This window comes from Fibroporia radiculosa, assembly GCF_000313525.1.
Source record: "Fibroporia radiculosa TFFH 294 genomic supercontigs, scaffold10670, whole genome shotgun sequence".
Lineage (NCBI taxonomy): Eukaryota > Fungi > Basidiomycota > Agaricomycetes > Polyporales > Fibroporiaceae > Fibroporia > Fibroporia radiculosa.
Window position 1 is genome coordinate 1 of NW_012132962.1, and position 9,152 is coordinate 9,152.

Below are 9,152 nucleotides of genomic sequence, written 5' to 3' on the forward strand. Positions count from 1 at the left end.
CCCCCCGCCATTGCCGTAGCCAACGAGGGGGTAGGAGGGAGTGGACATGGCAACGCGAACGCCTGGTTCACATAAAGCATTATCAGGTAAGCTACTGCAGTCAACGAGTTCGCCATTGACTTACTCTGTGCGATTGAACTGTTTGCTTGTGAGATTTTGCTGAGACTCGATTCTGCCTCCACGCACATTATATACTCCTCAGAATATCCTTCCAGGTGATTCAATCTAAGACACATTGGGGCACAGACCTAATCAGCAGCGAAACAGAATGGAAACGACTCATCATTTTGATCCTCCAGATAATCAAAGCATGGAGGACTACAACACTAGACTAGAAAAAACGCAACTTACGACCATATGATCAGCTAGACCACAAATCTCCGTCTATTTCTGACAGCAGAATAGCTTCGGTGGTTCAAGCAGGCCGTCTTCGATGGAGATTTGGCAGCATGTTTACTTCGGAGGGGTTGAGACGGCGGCCGCATGTACATGAATCCAACGCAGCATAATTGAGTGGATAGGCATACAATTTAATATGCTAAAACCTGGGGCAGATATTCGAGGGAGTGACAACATATATGGCGCACCTATTAAAATACGCAGAATGACATCAGGCTCAGCCTTCGGCAATTTTTTCCACAGTCTGCTGAGCATGTCAATGCAATACAAAAACAGTTCGGGAGATAAACGCACTGCATGCAGCGCTGACAGCGAGAGCGGCTGAAAACCACACGCATCTTACGCAGTTGATACGGAGACCACTTACCACCAAGTGGATGTTTCAATTCTGGGAAGCAAGGAGCGCATGAGGTTGATGTTGATGTTGAAATAATGGAACTATGACGTGAACTCAGCTTAAACTGAAGCGGCCATGATTAGCGAAGGATCCGGACGACCGGGTGGGGAGCTCGACTACTTTACCTCAGAGGCGACATTAACCTCAATTTGCATTCAACGGCACGAAATGGCGTACGTCAACATCATACCTACCTAATGATAAATATTCTTCATACGGCTTCAACTTGATGTGTCAACAATACGTTAACTATGTACTATTACCACTGCTACCAGTTATAATCGTGACAATATTGAACATGAAATCGACGCACACTCGGCAATTCATACTGTCGATAAAATCTAACAGTGATATTTGACCAAATTTATTGCCAACTACGATGCGGCAGCGCAGCAGCGACACGGAATCATGATTGTACTCCGATACTTCAGCTTCATTGAGGAAGAGATGGAAACAGACAGCCAAGGACCCATTCTTGTCAAAGTTCAAGCCGCTGCACGAAGAAATCCAGTCACGGTGCTGAGGCCGCGGCTGTCGGCCCGTCACTGGTTGGAGCATGTAATATGAACTCCAGTTGGGCTTGCCAACTATAGTCAGATATGGAGGAAGGGTTGAAGCTGGAAGTCTAAGGCCTTTCTCGCTGTCACCGGTAAGAGTCACAGCTCGACAAGCCTGCACATTCTCTCGCTGAGATAGAAAATCGATCAAGGTATATCCTCGACAAGTTGCAACTATGGTCGACAACTGCAGCTACGAACTCCCCCTCATCTCCTCCTAGCAACGCTCTCAACTTCTACCAAGAACATCGCAATCCTCGGTGTGCTTATGACGCCAATATCCACCGCCCGCCCACTCATCATCGGCTCCTGTGCGGGGCTCGAAGCACCGTACCCCCTGCAGATGGAAGGCAAAGTAATCAGAGGCTTCGGGCGTGGCTCCGAAGAACTAGGCATCCCCACTGCCAACCTCCCCGTCGACAACAGCCGGACATCATGGAGCGCTGATATCGAGTCCGGGGTGTACTCTGGCTGGGCCTCCCTACGCCTACCACCTTCACATCCGAACCAACCAACGACATCAATCGGGTACGGCAGGTTTTTCAAGACCACGGCGCGGTCGGCTGAGGTGCACATGCTCTACGAGTTCGAGGCTGACTTCTACGGCGCCGAGATGCGCCTGTTGGTCGCGGGGTTCATCAGGGAGGAGAAAGACTACGACGATCTGCAATTTGGGGCCGATCGAGGACATCCGCCTGGACTGCGATGTAGCGCGCAAGAGCTTGGGATCGCGAGGCATGGGCATCGCAGGAGACGGGCAGGGGCACGTTGGACGGGAGTCGGTTGGTGCGAGAAACGGCAGAGCAGAATAGGGCTATGCTATGACGACGTGGGAACCAGGTAAGTGGGTGGCGGGGAGACACAGCGTATGGGAATCTTGTGCTCGTGGCAGGTTGCTGGCCCGGAGTCCGAAGGAATAAGCAAGTGGCTGATCCTCCACTTTAGCCTTTAGGTGGATCTCGGGTGCGAAACTGGCGCGCAAGTAGTCGCCTGTCGCTGCAATCAGCTGGATTCCCAACGAAGGCAACTCCCCGGCCGTAAGGTCATCTCGTGTGTTTTTTCAACTGCATGTCTGACCGCCTGTGCCCTCTATATTTATGTCTTTTACGTCGGCGAAGGCGATACGCTTTGCGCCAGCTATACTTGAGCTTGATCACTCCGTCGCCGTGGTGCTTGGGAAACTTCGGTGCCGAGGAATATGAGGTGGCAGCTGTCCTCTCGCGCGCACTTGTAAAGTTGCATGACAACCAAACAGCCGTCGGTATGTAGGTGGGGTTTCGGTCGACTGAATATCCTCAAACAATCTCGGAGACGCATTATCTACCTTCGTCCAATGTTTGGGTGCTCGAGAATGTAGGCTGAAAGAGAAGAATCGGAAGGTATTCACTCACAAAAGTTGCGCCGCTGTGGCTGATGCTCCGAGCCGCCTCGAATAGCCTCCGGCTGCGCGCCGCACTCTGCCGTTTTTCCATCTGCAACAGGCTAGCGAAGCTCAAGCTCTGCGTGTGCGCGTGCGTGTATTAGATACTGCCGTCCTAGTGGTTGTCAGGCGCAACCCTGGCTTTCATTCTCCTTTTTGTGCAGTATTTCGTATCGCCTCGTTTTTTGGTCACAATGTGCACTTACAGCCCGAGTTTCTACGCCCGTTCGGCTTCAACCCCGTCGAGAATATACAATTACAGAATTGATGCCATGGGCGCATGTTATATACAGTACCATCGCGTGACACCTTGACTACAAACCCAACAACAAGCTACATCCAGACGCAATCATGGCCGGTATCGGACACGACCGCATCCCCGCGCAGTGTCGCTCCCTACACCAGCTCCAGCAGATGCCACTCCCCATCAACGTAGTGCGCTTCCTGTATACACCCCGGGCTGCGCACCGGCTGGAAGCCCACGTGGATCTCGCACGCCCCCCCGTCGTTCCGGGTGGCCGTCGCGTAGAGGATGCTGAGCGTGTAGACCATGAACCCCTTCGCGCTCAGCGTCGAGTCCGTGTCGGACCACTTCGCGCCGTCGTAGATGAGCTCGCTCACGATGTTCTGGGTGTTCATGTAGTACACCCGGATCTGCGCGCGCGCCCGGTCAGCGCGTTCGGTATGTGCGCCTGGAATGGGACCGCACCTGGTTGTCGAAGGCGACCGCCGCGAGGGCGGAGCTCTGCTGCGCCCTGTAGGTGCCGGTGATGGTCGAAGATTGCGGGGAGAGCTGCGTGGCCGCGGGGTCTTGCGCACAGTTGTATTCGAGCTCTACGATCTGGCTCTCTCGGCCGACGTAGTAGACGTGGACGTTGTGGCATGTGGGGCCCCTCACGAGGAGGCTTGTCGTCCCGGTGATACCTTGGACCCACGGATATGAGGTCATGGTGCCTGGACGGAGCAAGACGTGAATACGGTGCTGCTCGTTTCGAGATGGGTACGTGAGGGGCGTGCGTACCGTCTTACTGCCACCAGAGCTCGAGCTGCGCTTGTCCTGCACTTGCGCGATTTTATATATGGGGCGAGGAAGGGACATGTGGGCTGGGGTCTGGGTGCCGAGGCGCAAGTCGATGCACGAGCGTGAGACGAAACACCGCAGGTGCCAACTTGCGAGCTGCATGAATGCACCCATCTCCATGCATGACGAGAGATTTGGCTGCAAGATCGCACCGCATCACCGGGGGAGGGAGCTCCCGGTCTCTCACCAGGTACGCAGGATGCTGCTATCGCATAGACAATGGGCGCGGCATCTATACGTGAGCAACGATCAGCAGGTCGCAGACGTGCTTGCATACGCTCTCCAAGGCAGATTCTCCTCAAGACGCGGGGCTTGAGGCAGAGTAGCACGAGCCGTCCGAGCTGCTGAGCCGCGGCCGGGCAAGGTCGCCTTCGCGGGTGGCCTACCGCCTGCAGACCAACGTTGAAGCGAGCATTGACTGCGCGCGTTACGAGTGATCTGCGAGGGCTTATGATGAACGCACCCGCTCGAGATCCGGCGATATGGATGGCACGGAGGAGTTGTACACTCCGGGTGTGCGCGATCTCACGAGTGCTCGTCCGCTCGTCTCGTGAGGGCACCCATCGCCCCCCTGTGGGATCCGCGGCATTTTCTGTGGCTTGCGGCTCTCGACTGTCGACTCTTTGGCATCCTCGTGCCTCGAGGAGCACCAGTCTTGAAGAGTCCAGATATTATGCGACGGAGCCGAGTCGTACGCGCATCTTGGATTGGTGACATGCGGCAGCGGCATATATACTCAGGGATTCGAGCCCTTTATAGACTACGACGGCTGGACTCGCCAGCGGAACCATCAACGACATCCGTATGATAACACGCTGACTCGCGGAATCGATAATAGGAGGGCACCGCCCTAGTTGGTCAGCTGTCGGCGGATCTGATCTCTGATGGTTGATCACGACCACTGGCGGCAGCCCGAGGAGCCTCTAGCCGGCCGCAGAGAAAATTGGCGAGGACGAAAAGGTGAGGCGACGATGCGAAGACGTGGGAGGTAGACGTGAGCCTGCACGACATACAACTTGGAACGAGGCCTGGGCTTGCGGTGCATGGAGTGAAGGGGCTCAGCGATCTGCAAAGCAACGAAGGCCATAGCCGACCACAATGTGCCGCGGCATAGGATCACATGCAATGCTCGTGTTTGTGCCAGCAGCGAAGTTCAGGTCCGCGTTGACAACTTGAAGTTCGGTTCAACGTGAATTGGACCACAGCTGAACGGCGGCAGACCGAGCACGACGAAGCGTCGAAGGAAGCGAACTGATTTGAGGTAATCAGGTAAGATGGCCCGTTGTGACGCAGAACAGCGCTCGATCGCCCAAGGTGGCATTTTATTTCTATTTCACTCGAATTTCTACTTGGAGAGAAAATCTCCTCCCGTGGCCACTTGAAAGCGGTGGCGGCATCATCCGTAGCTGAGCTTGAAACCCCGATCGAGGCCGGCAAGTTTGTTTATCCCGAACTGCGCCACGTTCAGTTCGAGCACGGCGCGCGCTCAACTCTCAACGTACACGGTGCTAGTTCCGCTAATGGAGGTACAGCGAGCGTATACGTATACGTATACGTGTACCACCGGAGCTTACAGCTCGCATCGGATTCTGGGCGTCATGATGAAGTCCATGGCATATGCGGAACGAGCTGATCCGCACCCTGTTCGCGAAAGGTGCGTTTCGGTCGACCAATAAATACTCTATACTTTCTAATCACGGCTGTTCGCCGTGGAAATGAGGGTGCCAGCATCAGCCGAGCCTTCAAAGTGTGACGGCTGACGTGGCCGTGCTGCGTTGGGGCGGGGGTCATCTGGCCACCAAGCGAACTTTGTCTTGTGAAGCCGAGCACGCTCGCCCGTGGGACGGTGAACGCATCCAGGTAGCTCCACCGAGTTGTGTTGATCACTAGTCGCTCTTCGCGCCTTCTCGCCCTTCACGGGGTTCGAACTCCCTCCCAGGCCCTGTCTGCAGCCTAGTCCTCCAGCAGGCGCGTGAGACGCACACGAGGCGGAATCGGCAGCGATCTCTGCGGGACGTATTGCCATCAGTGCATGCAATATCAGCGGATTCTGGCGGTGACTAGGCGGACAGGCGTTTGCCATATCACACCCGCGATGGGATTGGCCCCGGGCGGGCCCCCTGTGCACCGTACCCTCCCTCTCTCTCGCGCGCCGAATGAAAGTCGGACGCGGATGCTGTTGCCGGTCTGGCCTGCTTCTTCCTCGCCTGTTGTGCTGCCGCTACTAGCTGCATGCGGACGTTGTCGTGCCTCGCATGATCCATCGTCCATTCTCAGGGTCCTCGCAATTAATGGCCACGGCAGCCCCTTCACGGTGGTCTCCCTCCACGACGTCTCGGCCTTTGAATACAGGAAGAGAAGCGGTTCCCACAGGGCGGTATCGATTGACGCGAACATTGGGTGCTGCCCGCGCGCCTGCGCGTGAGACAGCACCTGGGAGGCCATCCGTCATTTAGTCTATTTGGTGCGTTCATATATCACGTTCTCCCGCAGGATCTCTTCCTTATTAGATGCAGCAATCGTCAAAGGGGGGGAGGGGGGGATTCTATATCGAATAGCCCTCTGCGGCGACTTTGACGACCGCCGCTCTGGGTCAGGCCCAGATGACATGACGGCAATGGTCCGACTGACGGGGCTTTTTCATTTCATAGGTCACTGGCCCATCTCGCGCATCATCCCGAATATAGCCTCAGCGGCTTCTAACTTGGTCTCTATTGATCCTGAGCGCCTGGGCACACGCAGGCGAGCGATGTGACATGTTGGCCACCTTGATATTTCCAGCGTTGACAGCTGTCGAACCAAGGATGCCAGGTGCGAGTAATGCAGTGATCGTGCATCTGGGATCTTTCGAGGCGCCGCTTCCATGCGCTAGGCCGTGTTTGGGTGCGATTGAAATCCCTATCCACGCGATCTGGATGGCACTGCCCCTCCGACGTCCGCGCTGTCTCGCCTCCGTGACGGTGACCACATCCATCGGGATGCGTCCTGTTGCTAGCGAAGAGTCGTCACGCATCACGCGTGATGCCGTGGCCCCCGCATCGGCATCTCCTGATCTCGCGCCGCCGCCGGTGACGACTGCGGCACCTCCGAGTGCGAGTGGCGCGTATTCGATCCATCCTGTCAGATACCTGGTCGATGCCATACGAGCTCCTATGTCACCGCTCTCACCCCCAGCGCCTGCAGCATCGCAGCGGCAGTCCCACTCCCAGTGCGCCTTCTCTTTCCCGGGAAAGCTCAGCGATTCAGTTCCGCGGCCATCATCTGCCTGATACGTTCCGAACAGCATGCGCAGCGCGAGTCGCTCCGGCGCCGGCGGACGGTTCACGCTGGTTCGCGCAGGGCAATGAGGAATGCGCGAAGCTTCTCCGCGCCCGGCGTAACTGCGTAGGGCCCAGCTTAAACGATGGGCCTTCCTTGGCCTGTTCTGCCCGAGGCTTCCTAGTGCGCCCGTGCCTAGTGCACGCCCAGCTTGGCTCTTCTAGCCCATCTCGGGCTGGACCTTCGCGCCAGGGCCCCCGATCTCCACAGGGCGTCCTCGCGCTTCCTTTGACGACAAACGTCGCGGACGCAGACTGGAGCTGGAGACTTGTGCCGGCCCCGTGACGGCTTCGCTCGCACGGCCCTGTTCGTTGGTCCCGGTCGTCCTGCGTACATATGGTGCGCACGGGCGGGGGCCCCTGTCGCTGCCCGCGTCCTACTACGAGTAGCACACCATCCGAGGCCGTCTCCCACGCCCGTCTCAGCTCTAGCCCCGGTTCTTCGCTCGAGTCGGTGGCCGGCGCGTCAAATCCAGCACGCCCCTCCTCGTGTGCAGATCGCCCGCTGCGACCCAAACCCGGCTGGTCGCTGCGCTAGCCCGCGCATTGCCCCCGGACGATCTGGGCACGTCAGACGGCGATCTGTGCGGTCTCGCGCTGTGGGTGCCCAATTATTTAATAGGCGGACTCAAGCGGGTCCTGCAATATCCATATGCGCTGCGCTTGTGCTGACGTCGCGCAAGCGAGTGCGTTGCACGTCGGCTCGTGAATACAACTGGGCCCTGCGGTGCGAATCCCCATCGATCCGCCATGCCTCGCTGTTGCAGCCTGTGCGGCTGGCCGTCTGGGCCTCTGGCACGCGGAGGGTTTGCCTCCCTCCAGCTGGTTGGGTCGACCCTGGCGTAGCGTACGGTATCGGAGGCAGTGCGCGTTCCACCACGATGTATTGATATCGAGCCCGGTCGCGCGATCCATTACCCGTCTGACGCGTTCGCGCAGCGTTGTTGCAGCCGTTGCACGATAGCCCGGCTGGCCCCCGGGAGGCTCGCATCGCCTGGCGCCTGCTCGCATTGCGCGACGGAAGCCGGTCTGCGGACTCGCACCAAACACGGCCGTTTTCGACCCGATTTGGACGCGTGCCCTTGTTCAGCGCGCGGAGGAAAAGGCAGTCACAGGCCCCGCATGCACAATCCAAGACAGTCGACGACTCTGCAGACGCGACGTGCGCGCAACTGTCCACTCGGATCCCCAGCTTGTCAGCGTGCTCCGTCCGCGTCACAGGGGTGGGAGTCTGACCTGGTGGATCGCATTCAGCAGCTTGCTCTGGGAGAGTCAAACCGCACTCGCCATGGCGACAGCCCCAAACCGGGGAGGGGACACATCGACGCAGCCGCCGGCGATCCAAGCGTCGACGTCGACGACCCCCTGCGCCCGCACATCGCGTCGAGAAACCCGCGCGCCGGGGCAACGACGTGCTCCATGTCGCGCAGGGGAGCCGATCCGCGCACCCGGTGGCGCTGTCCCCCAGTATCAGAGACGAGTGCGCGCCCGCTTCCCGCTGCGTCATCGAACGCACCCTCGCCGGGGCGCGGCGCGATCTGGCGCAGAAGCCAAGTTTCATACCGTATCTGCACCGATCGCGCTGACGGTTCGCTCCTCGACGACGGCGCGGCCCGCGCTGGACGTCGCCGGCGACCGGATGCGGCGGCGCCGGGAGGCTGGCTGTGTGGCGCAAGGTTCGACGGCTGGCACCCGCCCGGTGGCGTCTGGGGACACATGCACGCACGCACGGCGCCACTGGAGCAGGCTGGCAGCGAGCCCCGGCGGATCTCCTTCCTCCCCCGGAGCGCGCGCCAGATCCGGGCCCTCGCGCCGACAGACAGACAGACAGACAGACAGACAGGTGCTACAGACAGACGCGCGGGCAGCTGGCAATTTGACGTGGGCCTCCTCCGATCAGAACATGGGCGTTGGGCTGGCTTCTGTGCGAGCCGCCGCGTCCAGGATCGCAGCGAGATCGCGCCGCCTGACGTGGGCCGCT

General features: G+C 58.5%; 4 protein-coding genes across 4 annotated transcripts; 1 reads left to right on the forward strand and 3 right to left on the reverse strand.

Annotated features, from left to right (window-relative positions):
• Nucleotides 1-1,621: 1,621 nt before the first annotated feature.
• On the forward strand, nucleotides 1,622-2,339 carry FIBRA_09135 (uncharacterized protein; the record flags this gene model as incomplete). The annotated part of the gene is made up of 2 exons (XM_012321463.1): nucleotides 1,622-2,193; nucleotides 2,306-2,339. 2 exons carry the CDS (start codon nucleotides 1,622-1,624, stop codon nucleotides 2,337-2,339), a joined length of 606 nt encoding a protein of 201 aa, XP_012176853.1.
• An 830-nt stretch (nucleotides 2,340-3,169) lies between these two features.
• FIBRA_09136 (uncharacterized protein) lies at nucleotides 3,170-3,872 on the reverse strand (the record flags this gene model as incomplete). Its single annotated transcript, XM_012321464.1, has 2 exons — nucleotides 3,170-3,427; nucleotides 3,483-3,872. The coding sequence occupies 2 exons, from the start codon at nucleotides 3,870-3,872 to the stop codon at nucleotides 3,170-3,172; spliced, it is 648 nt and encodes a 215-aa protein (XP_012176854.1).
• Nucleotides 3,873-5,544: 1,672 nt separating this feature from the next.
• Nucleotides 5,545-6,464, reverse strand: FIBRA_09137 (uncharacterized protein; the record flags this gene model as incomplete). Its single annotated transcript, XM_012321465.1, has 3 exons — nucleotides 5,545-5,861; nucleotides 5,945-6,287; nucleotides 6,336-6,464. The coding sequence occupies 3 exons, from the start codon at nucleotides 6,462-6,464 to the stop codon at nucleotides 5,545-5,547; spliced, it is 789 nt and encodes a 262-aa protein (XP_012176855.1).
• A 79-nt stretch (nucleotides 6,465-6,543) lies between these two features.
• FIBRA_09138 (uncharacterized protein) lies at nucleotides 6,544-7,140 on the reverse strand (the record flags this gene model as incomplete). Its single annotated transcript, XM_012321466.1, has 1 exon — nucleotides 6,544-7,140. The coding sequence occupies one exon, from the start codon at nucleotides 7,138-7,140 to the stop codon at nucleotides 6,544-6,546; it is 597 nt and encodes a 198-aa protein (XP_012176856.1).
• Between the last annotated feature and the right edge of the window lie 2,012 nt (nucleotides 7,141-9,152).